Consider the following 12375-nt stretch of genomic DNA (forward strand, 5'->3'; position numbering starts at 1 on the left):
AATTTATCTACCTTAGGCATCTTTCTCATCCTACTACCACTACTTCTTCCACCACCACCATTAACGTCATCACTCCACCATTCTCACCAACACCCACCATCATTATCCCCACCATTGATCCACCACCCCCACCCACCATCACAACCACAATTAATGTCTACTGATTTAATATAAGATAAATTGATTACGAATTGTATTAATGAAAGCATATTTATTTGATTCATTAAATAAACACTTATTATGAAATATTAATAGAACATTTATTATTGATATTTAATTAAACTCATCATTTTACAGTCGTAGATTTTGCTTTTCCTATGAGAAATCTGGACCACTCTTTAACTTGCCTAAGTTGTCCAAACTATGCTTTATAAGGGAGATATTGTGCGGCTCCGTAAGTTCCCTTATGTTGAGCATTTCCGATTAAATTAATCATGGTTTCTTTTGTGGTTAATTTAATTGAGTTTTTGGATAAAAATTCATATTCTTATGTGATTTGTTAATGCCCAAAGAAATCCTTCTTTTCTTGTGAAAGTAAGGTCGCTCTTGTTGTTCTTCCGGGAATTAACATTTTATGAGGGAGAGTTCTTAATTGAACTTGTGCTTAATTGCCAAATATTTATGGGGAGTGCGGATGTGGGATATTATAGGGGTTATCTTGTATCTTTATTAACTCCTTGATGAATGCATTTAGCTTCGGCTATATGATTGCATCTAAAAAAGTTAATATGGACGTTCTTTTGGTCATGAAGTGTCTATATGGAAATTTCATGAGGATCCCACTACTTTTCGTACCTTTGCCAATTTTATTGACAAAAAGGGGGAGAATTAATGTGTAGTTCGCACTGCAAATACATATGGTTTTCAGATCATTATGTAACGGGGAGTGGTTTTCATGTGAGATGAAGTATTGACTAAGAGGGAGTGATACATATCACCATAGTATCGTTGTCGAAGTTGTGATGCAATTGAACTTTGATGTTGTGTAATAATAATATGACATCGTGTAATAATGATCGAGAGCTTTTGTTTTCTCATTTTTATGGCTACGATATACGTTATCTCCTATCTTGAGACAAAAGTCGTATTGCTATATAGACTATGATTATATACACTTACTATTTCGAGCTGAGTTTATCTCGCTTATCTGTTTCTCGAAATATGTGTTAGTAAGCTTTCTCTTTGGCCAAGTTCATCTTTACTAGTAAAGAAAGTCATATTAGTTTCAATTACTTAAAAATCGCTTTGACGAAAAATAGTTTATGAACAACAACTATATAACGTCCTCTAAGAATGTTTCAATGATTGAAATGAGAGTTTAGAATACATAACCATGGTTGGATACAAACATTTTGAGGCAACTCATATGTGTGTAAGTCCAATATCCTTGAACCAAAGTATGCGTACTTTGATGCTCAGGATAACCGGAACTAAAGTCCGCGTATCAGTAGGCGCACTGCCAGAAGTTCACATCCTCTGAATTTCTGCTGGAGTTTGTGAACTAACAACAAACTTATTTCGGGTACTTAAGTCCTTGTACCCGTATACGTACTTAAGTAGGTTATTTTCTAAAAGCAGTTTAAATTCGTGAACTATGACATTTATATATTAAGGAATGCAATCATTTCAAACCGTGGCTATAATGTTCATGAATTGGTTCGACTGAATCAAAAATGTTTTTGTTTGAATTGTGTCTTGTATACTTCTATGAGAACTCCGATCATTATGGATCAATATGTGTATATCAATATGGTTGTTTGTCCATACTTATATGTACATGTCAATATGTACTACGTGTTTAACTAGTACATACCAATAAAAGGGGTTTACCCAGTGAATATTGATATATATATATATATATATATATATATATATATATATAAAATAAAAATAACATGTATTTATCATATTTATCCATTAGTACATGTTGACATGTACTGGTTGGAGAACAAATTTTTTTCAACAGTACATATCAAATCTAAACTAGGATAAAGTGATACGTACAGTAGAATCATACACAACATACATACAATACATATCAATATGTATTGTAGGATCATACACAACAAAATGCAGTAGAAGGATTAAGCAGTACATATCGAGGATTTTAGCAGTACATACTAATATGTACTGTAGGATCATATAAGTAAATTGGTATAAGAAATCAAGAAATAAATAGAAGTAAAAACATTACATATATTGGATTGTATTTCATTGTATCAGAAGCAGTACCTCTTTTCTCTTCGTTGTTGTTGTTGAATACCAACAGATTTCTTCTTCGTGTTTGTTGTTGGTTGAGCATCAACAGATTTTTCTTCTTCTTTTCACCATTTTTTTGTTTAGATTTGGTTTTTCAGTTGATTTTGTGATGGTTTCAATTGATTTTTGTAATGATTTTACCGAATCTAGGGTTTTTCTCGTTTATTTTCTTCTTTTTTGTTGAAGACCGGTTACGAAGATCATTTCGATATTAGGAAGAAGAAGAAGGTTTAAGAAAACGAGAGGTATTTAGGCTTCCTAGAAAGAGAAATTCTTTTGAGTTTGTTTTAATGGAAGAAACAAAGAGAAAAGTTATTTCTCTAATCTAATATCTGCACGAACAATAAAAAAGACATGCGAGTGTTTTCGCAAGACTAAAATATTTCTCAAATATTTTTGAACCACCGATTAAGTGTTTTTTATGGATGGACCATAAATTAAATGGGTCGCGGGTTTCTGGACTAATCAACAAATTTATCAATTTTTTTTTTGACTTTGAGCCTTCAGAAACACAGAACCGGGCCTGATGCTAGCTTTAGAACCGTTTTTTGGGGACTACTCAAAAATGGTGGGGGAATACTCTCCATTTTTTTGGGGTGGATATTAGAAGTAATAGTGAGTCACCCCTTATCTAAGTTTTTTTTAATACCAAACTTGTCCTTGGTAATTAAATTAGTGAGTTAATTAATGATTAGTGGGATTAAATTAATAAGTTAATTTTTTTCAAAAGAAGAATTATTAAGAGGGAGAAGAAGAAGATGAAGATGATAATGAAGATGAGGGTTTTGGAAGAAAAAAAGTTAAGATTTTTTTCTTTAAGAGCCACAACAAGAATACGATGTTTTGGGTACTCACGGATACTTCAAATTTAGTTAATAGTGCTTGAATTGACCAAAACATTCCTAAAAATGACCAATTTACAAATTGATTTCGGTTTGGTTAATTAAGTTCGGCTACGACATCTGAAAAACAGGTAGCCGAACTCATCTGCAAGTGTAGTTCGGCTAATATTTCTGAAAACACAGGTAGTCGAACTCAGCTTTAATGGAGTTTTTTCTTTCAGAGAAAAGTTCGGTTAAGAGAAGAAAATTGCGACGTAACCGAACTAGGAGTTCGTCTAGGAAAAAAAATTGTGATGTAACCGAACTCAATATGCACGTTTTTCAGATAAAACTTCGGTTAGGAGAAAAAAATTGCAATGTAACCGAACTTTTTGCGACGTAACCGACTATAAGTTCGGCTTGGACTTTTTTTTCGACGTAACCGAATTTTTATCTGAAAACAAAAACCTCCATTAAAGTTGAGTTCGGCTAGTTCGACAAATTTTTTCATATAATTCCTAGCCGAACTTCTCTCTGTAACTTCCATTTTCAACTCATTTTGATGATTACTTCTCATTTTTTCAACGGAAAACGAATGAAAAGTAATGGATTTGTTATAATTTTGATTTTGATTTTGTTTTGTTAATGATTTAAATTAAGCTATATATAGAGTTGGCGATGGTGGTGATTTGAGGTGGTCGGTGATGGTAGGTGGTGGTTGGTAATGGTGAGCGGCGATGGTGATGGGAAGAGGTGGTTATATATATATATATATATATAAGTGGTGGTGATGGGAGGAGGTGGTTATATATAGGTGAAGGGTAGGTTAGTCATTTCCACATTTTAGGACACTCTTTATAAGTATAGAGTAGACATTCCTATCACAAAGTAATCCCCACCATTTATGAGTAGTTCCAAAAAAAAAACGGTTCTAGCTTTACCGAGTCTCACTTCGGACGAAAATCCCATGGGCCTCACACTCACCCATTGATGTTGAGAAGTGAGAACGCAAACAAAACCTACTCATCAAATCAATATATACAAAATTCAAACTTTTCGACCGTTACACCATATTCATCACCTTTTCTTCGTCTCTTTTCTATATCGAGGTGTTCTTTCTCCAAACACAAAGAAACTAAACAAAAATGGCGACGGAGGAATTCCAAAGCCCTCAACACCATAAAAATGTTGTTCACAGAGACATTATCATCAGTCCTGGGTTCAGATCTGTGGCTGCGATGGCTGGTCGGGATGTAGAAGCCTTATTAGCAGCATCACAAGTAGTTGAAGATACACCTGAAAGAGAATCATTAGAATCTCAGAAACGAACCAATTTAGCATCCAAAACTCCGCAAACTAATTCAAGAAGGTAACGATTTCCCATATTTGCACAATTGTTTTTGGGATTATCATCGTTTTTCTTTTCTGGGTTCACAAAGTTTTCAATTGATTATTATTAAAGGAAATGTAGGATTCAAAGATGTAGTCCTGTTACAAACCCTGCATTAGTTCTTAACCTTGATGATGATGATGTTGAAGCAAGAGTTACATGCCATGACGGCCCCGTTGCTGGCAAAGGTATTGATTTGTTTAAAATTGAGTGGAGATTTGTTTAATGGAATCAGTTTTAGAAATCGGGTTTTTGTTGAAAATCGATTTGTGTTGTATATAGAACCACAAATTGAATTTCTGAAAGAAGAGAGGAAACAAGAAAATAAGGGCCGTACCGAGCCCAAATCTGAGGAAATGCCGCCTGCAAATCTTCCTTGTATGGATAAATTGAGGGAAGAATTATCTTGTGCTGTAAGTGGAAATTTCTTGATTCCGAATGCTAAATTGATCAAACCAAATGTGGATACTTCTTAATTGATTTAGATTTTATCATATTTACAGATTTGCTTGGAGATTTGCTGTGAACCAAGTACTACTCCTTGTGGTCACAGTTTTTGCAAGAAATGTTTGAAATCTGCAGCGGATAAATGCGGTAAAAAGTGCCCGAAATGCAGACAACTGACTGGGTATGTCAATTAGAATTTTAATTTTAGTGGGTTTACTAAACTTTGTAGCTTTTAAGTATTAAAGTTTTTAGGTATGTGCTGGTTTGCAGAAATGGAAGATCTTGTATTGTGAATACAAGTCTTTGGAACACAATACAGCTTTTGTTTCCACAAGAAGTAGAAGCAAGAAAAGCTGTCGCGGCCAAAAACAGTCGAGAAGAAGTCAAGGATCAGAGTAGTGTAGGAGAGGATTCTATTTCAAGAAGTCCGAGTGGTAGGACTAATTCAATGATGATGACAAATCCAAGTAACATTAGAGTGAGTTCTAGTTCAAGAAATCAAAGTGGTAGGTCTAATTTTATGGAGATGAATAGAGTGGATTCAGTAAGATTGAGCAGCTCAGTGAGGATTAGAAGAGCTAGGCCTAGTGAAGCAGAGGATGCTGCATTAGCTTTGAGGTTACAAAGAGAAGAGTTTATGGTGGACTTTAGGGCCGCAGATGAGTCTCAGCCTCAAGTACCAGCACAAGCCCCAACTGCCAGAGCAAACCTTAGAGCAATGGCTTCAAGAGCTGTTGACATCCGTCTTAGAAGAAGACTGACATAGTTCTCTAAGATGCACCTACACCGTCTTTATCATCCTTCTGATTCTGCTGATGATTCCAGTAAGTTTTTATCATTTTGAATATAATAAGAATTAGGAGCCAAAACCCATTCAGAATATTATATTACTTCTGTCCTAGTTTCAACTTTGTCATCCACACAAGTCCATGGCCTTTTGAGAAAATTGTAGATATTTGCTTCAAGTCTAAAATTGCGGTGACATTTCAATTTTTCTGATATGCATGGGAGTCTTAGGTTCGTACAAAAGCCACAATATCCTAATGCATATGGTTAGACTGCAAATTACTGAATGAGTGGATGGAATTGCTTAAAGTTTTTGTGAAAACAAACAACTTTCAGGAAATTTCAACTTCCATAAATTAAACAACACAGATTGTGTTTCGTTTATCTAGCACCTAAGTTTTTCGACAAAATATCAAGAATATTTTCATGTAAAAAGTGGAGCATTTTAGCACCTTGCGTTATTCTGCTCTTACAGGAGTGGTCATTGACTAGGTATATAATTAGTCGATATGGTTTAGCATTTGCAATAGCTTAAGGATTATTTATCTTCCAGTAGAGAGATCATCGAGTTAAGTTCGTTTTCCATCTTTAGCAACCCTGCAAAAGATGTACCAAAAGTTAAAATCTTCGTAACTGTTTTGAAGTCCGGTGAAGCCCATAATGTGATCAATCAAGAGTCGTTGAGCTTCAGAGTTTTAACGGAGTAAATGAAGCTCAAAACTGCACTTACATATGAAATCCTGCTTCTTGATACTGAAATAATATAATATTTGCTCTTCTTATTGTGCCAAAAGGTCCAAGGTTCATCATTCCCATTGTAGAGCCAACAATTATTTTTTCTTTGAGACCCGTCAGTGTACTTGATGCTGCTGTGGTAAAGCTTCAGAAAGCTTATAACCGGACTGGGAGAAATCTCGCAGATTGTGCAGCTGTTGGGGAGGAGCTTTGGTAAGCAATTAGCATCTCTATTTACTAATCTACATTTTTCAGATGTTAGTTTTGCATTTTAGGATTTTTGATGCTTTGGTTTCCTCTCAAATGTGATTGGTGAAAGTTGGACTTAGCTGCTCTCAAGCGGAGTTTGGTATCTTTCTTCAACATTGAGAAACCAGAAACAGCTGTTTCTGACTGCCAAGGTACTCCTCAGCTGACTAACCATACACAGTTGCAAAGAGTTTTGTTTGGATTTGCTTAGTTTACTTGCTGATATTTTGGGACCAATTTTGGTGAAAGGTCCCCCATTGAACTCTTTTGGTTGTATTTTCTTTTTATAGCGGGCTTGGTAATGGACTATTGTGTCTTACATTCATTCCCTTTTGCAAATCATGCTTTTACTCCTTTCCGATATAATCCAAAATGGAAAAAAAAAAAAAAATCTGGTCAAAGAATAGCATAAACATCACTGTACTCTTATTATGCAGGTTGGCATAGGTTTATCCAAGGATGCAAAGTCAGAAAACTAGCGTTGCAACATTGGTTGAAGCTGTAAGTTTAGGGACTTTGATCAACATGAACTGTCTGAGAAAAACACTAAGAATTTTTAAGCCAAAGTTAGTTTGAGATTGACGTACGTCTAAATATTTTATTTTTCAGATTGACCCACGGCATTGCTATGGCTACGACCTACACTTCTTCTATGATTCTTGGATCCAAAACGAGAGCAGTCAGCCATTTTTGTACTGGTAGAGATCTCTTTTAAAGCTTTGTCCCGAAAAAGCTTTACTTCCTTTCTGTTTCTCTTTATAAATTTTGAAATTTGGATGCTGGAGACGGCAAAGAAGTAAACTATGAAGAATTCCCAAGGAACAATTTGCAATGTTATTGCATCAAATACATTGGACCAAGCGTCACGGTCATTGTACATAGGGTAGAAGATGAAAGGTATGTTTCAACACTCTAGCTAGTGAAACGATAGCTTACTAATACTGAAAGCAATGGACATGATCGTTTGATAGAGGATCAACCACCTTAATACTGGGGGATTACTCCACCTTGGCAAGTTATACTTTCATCCAAAATGCTAGGTTGCTTTCACATTTCTTTACAGAAACCCTAGTGATATTCAGAGAAATTTCTGTAAAGCAATACCATGTAATGACAGTTAAACCCTTTATACAAGCCAGACCCTCTGCTCCAACACTGTTGTTTAAGCTTTTGACATTATTCTTCAATACCCTGTTCTTAATGTCATGCCTCAATACTGCTCCCTCATGTTATTTCCACTCTTTGTAAACCCAGTGTTGGGCAGTCTTCGTAGTGGCCACATATGCATGTATAGTGGGAATTCAGGCTGTTATATCTGCTACTTTCTCCGTGGTTAGCCGGTGCTGTGCACTAAGGGACGTGAACTTGATCGGCCACGCTTATGGTACGCCCTGAATCTGTTTCTTGAGGAATCACTGCAGATAATGAGAGCCAAGTAATCTGGAGTGGCTTATATCATCATCATCATCATCATTTTTCAAGAGATTTTCAATCAATTTTGTTTCCTATAGCAAGAATTGCAGGGGACCGAATGTGCCTTATACATCACTACTTGAAGTTTGCGTGATCTATTACGTGTAAAAATGCACTAGCTCAATCTTACTCCATCACAAGGTCACTGCTATACATTTTTCTCATCAAAAATTAGTTGACAGTTAAAATGTCTTAGAAATTTACTGCCTTTGGTTGAATAACTCAACATCTAAAAAGAAACTCTTGCTAGGAGTCAAAAAGGATTCCAGTGTTATCTAATTTTCTTCCCCATGTGATAAAAGTGAAGGGAAGAAATTTTAGCACCGTAAACGTAAACATCAATTTTACACCTGAAATGAACAAAAAAAACACCTGAGATTTTAGATTCCATTCCATCTTTTATGGCTAGCAGCTGAGTTTCCTTTGTTTTAAAAGCACCTCCAAACCTCTTTGTATCTCTCGCACTACCAGACTTACAGATGAGAAATTCCATCCATTTCTTCAAGAAAGAAAATCAAGTGTGTTCCATCCAGCTTTTCTCTACTCATAATCTTTGATTCTCAAGAGATTCTTTTCTTCTCCGAGTCTCCGTTGCTTCTCCCACACTCTCAAGACATCAAGTTACTTCTACTCGAGCACTGACAATTCTAGGGAAAATCGGGAATATGTCCCATTTTCACTAATTCGTTTGGGGATCTATCCCATAACGGAAAAAATTAATGAATCTATCCTAGAGAGAGAAAAAAACTGTCAAGTGGCTAGCATCCCACATGTGTGGGCTTACACATGCGACAGATTGACATTTCTGCCCTCGATCGTTGGATGAGCGCCACGTATGTTCTCAGCTATGGATACCCATGGAGTTGTTTGTGTCTGCAGAGATCCGGTGGAGCTGCTGGGATCACAAGTCAAAACAAACGCATCTCCCCATCGTTTCCACTCAAACGACTGTGAACGACGAAAAGGCTCCATACGAAGTGAATTTCCAGGGAGCTGATCACCATCAGATGTTGAAATGAAGAGTGGAGAACCAATATTTGAAATGAAGAGATTCAACTTTTACCAATCTCTTTAACTTCTCTTAGTGCATGCTTCTGTTCTGTTATTAATTCTTCCCCGCATGCTGTCACTACAACTTCCAATGCTTAATGGTGTAAATACAGTTCAATAATGGATGTAGATTCTGCTGCTGCTACTGATTGGACTTCACTTCAACGCCCTGCATCTTCATACGATATTGCTGCTGTTGGCACCGGTGCCGATATATCTCTTGAACAAGAAACAGAAGATGATGATCGCCTTAGAAGAAGATGACGACTGCGAAGAAGATCCAATCAAGAATGTGGACGATGACTTGGAAGTATTAGAAGTGCAAGTGAACGACCAACAAACTATTTTCTCCGATCCATCAGATGTCTAAGAATTACCAACAACTGATGAGGAGTCGACCGAGAGTGGCAGCGACCAGACTCCTGGTGAAAAACTAAGCAAAGAGGACTGGATTGCTTCATGGAACAAGGGAGATCCTCGAAAGCATTCGACTTGGATTAATGTATATTCTTATTACAGAAAGAAGGAAAAAGGCTACGGAGGATATCGAGGGCAGAAATGTCAATCTGTCGCATGTGTAAGCCCACACATGTGGGATGCTAGCCACTTGACAGTTTTTTTCTCTCTCTAGGATAGATTTCTTAATTTTTTCCGTTATGGGATAGATTCCCAAACAAATTAGTGAAAGTGGGACATATTCCCAATTTTCCCACAATTCTACCAAGTTCTCTCCTCATACTGAATCCTCCTCTCTAATTAAACGGCAATTCGTCTATTTTGAATTCACTTCATTTCAGTTAACTATGTTGTTGAGACTATTCGTCCCATATTGTCTGGGCAATTAAGATCCTGCGATTTATAATCCTATGGCCTCTCCACTCATTGTCAATGAGTGGAGTGGCCTTCCATATTATATTTAAGTTAATTATGAAAAAAAAATAGTAATTTGATTAAGGAAAATCATTTGAACAATAGTCAGTTGGAACACTTAACTTCTTTGATGCTGCTAGAGTTATGGCTAATTTTGTTGTTCTGACATTGCAATTTGTGGCTTTGTTTAGGTCCAGTACTACTTACTACCCGGCAGCTGTTAAACCCCGAGTCAACTGTAATCATTTTACAGCACTTGCTCTTTTATCAGTATGTCAAAACGTTCAAGTACTGGAAGTAGCAGTGGTGCAAGTAGTGGTAATCGTAGAGGTAAGGAACCGAAAGTAGTTGAACCAGAGTCAGAACCAGGATGGTGGGAAACCTGTGACCCAGAAAAATTCCGACAAGAATTTAGGATGAATTGGTCCACATTCGATTACATATGTAGTGAGTTAGATCCATTTACAGTAACCAAGAAAAAAGTTACAACCAGTGATTTTAACTTCAGACTTGCAGCTTCGTTTCAATATCTGAACTCTAGTGTGAAAGGTATGCTCAAGTTTTCATTCTCACAGCAAATTCCACCAATAATCGAACAACTTAGAAGTATGTTAATTTTGTTTTTTGAATATAAAGAACCGAGACACACTACTAAACCGAGACTTAGTATCCTGGCTGGTAAACTAAGCATGTGAAAGCCCTGACAAAGTTAACATGCTTATTCATTTTTTTTTCTAGTTTGGCGCCGACTGTTTTCAGTTTCTTAATCAGCACAATGTGGTGCAGAATTTGAAGACGGACAACGATTTAATTGGGAGGTGTCTGATGCTACTCATTAGAATATCAAATCCTTTCTTGGGCCAAAATGAACATTCAGTTTTTTTATCACCTTAATATGTGTGTAATGTAGCTACTACTAGCCGTTCAGTTGCTTCTTTTTTCACCTTAGTTTGTTGTAGTGTGCTTCTTGTAAGTACAACTTTTATGATAAAGCAATGAATTATCTGCACTGTTTGTTTCTAGCATATTATTAGCATTTGATTTTATTTTTATTTTTGATGGAAAAGTTCATATATAAAAACTAGCAAATGTACTATAAGAGGTTTACAAAATCATCTTTATCAAAAGTATTAGAATCAATGCTAGGTTTATGAACTTTTTGATTGAGGTTCTCCGACATGTATTGCAGTCTTTTAATCCTTGCTTCTTTAGCTACGTAGTCCGCGGCGTTGTTATTTTTCCTATTTATATATCTCACTTTTGCTTGAGGTAGTTCTCCCAATAAGCTCCTAATTTCCTGTAAGGTATTTTCTGCCGCCCAAGAAAATTCAGAATTGACCCTGTTTGTATTATCTACCAAAACTTTGCAGTCTGAAACGATGGATACGCTTGAAAGGATATTTTCCTTAAGCCACATAAGAGTCTTTAGCAAGACCTTAACTTCTGCATGGGTTGCTGACGTTGCCCACTCCGAACCCGCCGAAAGATGCATGAAAGCTTCCTCATCAGTAGAATATAGGATGAATGCATATCCAATTGAGCAGTCTTCCTTTTTATAAGAAGCATCAATGAATATTATCCGATCCGAACTTAGGTTGGACCAAGTGGTGTTGATAGATAATTCATTTTGCTTCCTCTTAAAGCTTTGAATTGTATCTATAGGGCTAGAGTTTAAGAAACTATTGATTTGTCCTATCAAGCTGGCCGGGTCAGGATGGATTCTCTCAAAAACTACCGAGCATCTAAATTTCCAAATGAACCAAATTGTGGTGGATATTTTTGCCTGATTATGTCTCAAGTTGTCTTCTTTAATCCACCATTTGATCCAATCATTAATGGAATTGTGATCGTTTTGGGGTAAGATGTTATGAAGGGAGAGACCAAACCAGACGGCTCTTGTAAATGGACACCCACAGAAGAGATGGGTTTCCATTTCCAGCATTTGGTTGTTATATAAATGGCAAAACGGATTGATTTCCTTGTTGTGAGCCACCTAGTCTCGCTGAAGTTGGTAGCACTTTTTGAGCTAGTTTCCAGATTAATAGTTTGATCCTTGGTATAACTTGAATACTCCAAATCTTGTTCCATGGGAAATCAATTGGAACAATATCATCTATATCTTGTTTGGCTAAATAAGTGTAGAAGTTTTTGGCTGAAAATTTTCCCGAATGATGATGTCTCCATCTGATCACGTCTTGTTCATGGTTTCTTGGATTTAAAGCTTGAATTTTTTCATTGTCCGCTGGGTCAAAAATTTTTTTTAGCTTTTCCTGATCTCATTTATTTTGTTCCGTT

General features: G+C 36.3%; 1 protein-coding gene and 2 long non-coding RNA genes across 4 annotated transcripts; all 3 read left to right on the forward strand.

The window, feature by feature from the left end:
• Positions 1-4225: 4225 nt before the first annotated feature.
• On the forward strand, positions 4226-5580 carry LOC113324993 (LON peptidase N-terminal domain and RING finger protein 1-like). Its single transcript, XM_026573245.1, has 6 exons — positions 4226-4449; positions 4552-4658; positions 4753-4883; positions 4974-5098; positions 5188-5535; positions 5577-5580. Exons 1-6 carry the CDS (start codon positions 4226-4228, stop codon positions 5578-5580), a joined length of 939 nt encoding a protein of 312 aa, XP_026429030.1.
• A 1206-nt stretch (positions 5581-6786) lies between these two features.
• On the forward strand, positions 6787-9915 carry LOC113321487. The gene is made up of 4 exons (XR_003346700.1): positions 6787-6839; positions 7125-7188; positions 7297-7584; positions 7942-9915. It is a non-coding gene; the product is annotated as an uncharacterized LOC113321487 (long non-coding RNA).
• Positions 9916-10271: 356 nt separating this feature from the next.
• Positions 10272-11105, forward strand: LOC113321485. 2 transcript variants are annotated; one of them, XR_003346698.1, is made up of 2 exons: positions 10272-10629; positions 10819-11105. It is a non-coding gene; the product is annotated as an uncharacterized LOC113321485 (long non-coding RNA). The 2 variants fall into 2 exon arrangements; XR_003346699.1 differs by having other exon boundaries at positions 10867-11105.
• Positions 11106-12375: the final 1270 nt, after the last annotated feature.

Source organism: Papaver somniferum, chromosome 11 (assembly GCF_003573695.1).
Source record: "Papaver somniferum cultivar HN1 chromosome 11, ASM357369v1, whole genome shotgun sequence".
NCBI lineage: Eukaryota > Viridiplantae > Streptophyta > Magnoliopsida > Ranunculales > Papaveraceae > Papaver > Papaver somniferum.

Coding starts and splice junctions, on each gene's coding strand:
- LOC113324993 (XM_026573245.1), top strand. CDS start 4,226: ATGGCGACGGAGGAATTCCAAAGCCCTCAACACCATAAAAATGTTGTT. Junction 4,659..4,752: donor CGGCCCCGTTGCTGGCAAAG/GTATTGATTTGT, acceptor TGTTGTATATAG/AACCACAAATTGAATTTCTG. Junction 5,099..5,187: donor AAATGCAGACAACTGACTGG/GTATGTCAATTA, acceptor GCTGGTTTGCAG/AAATGGAAGATCTTGTATTG.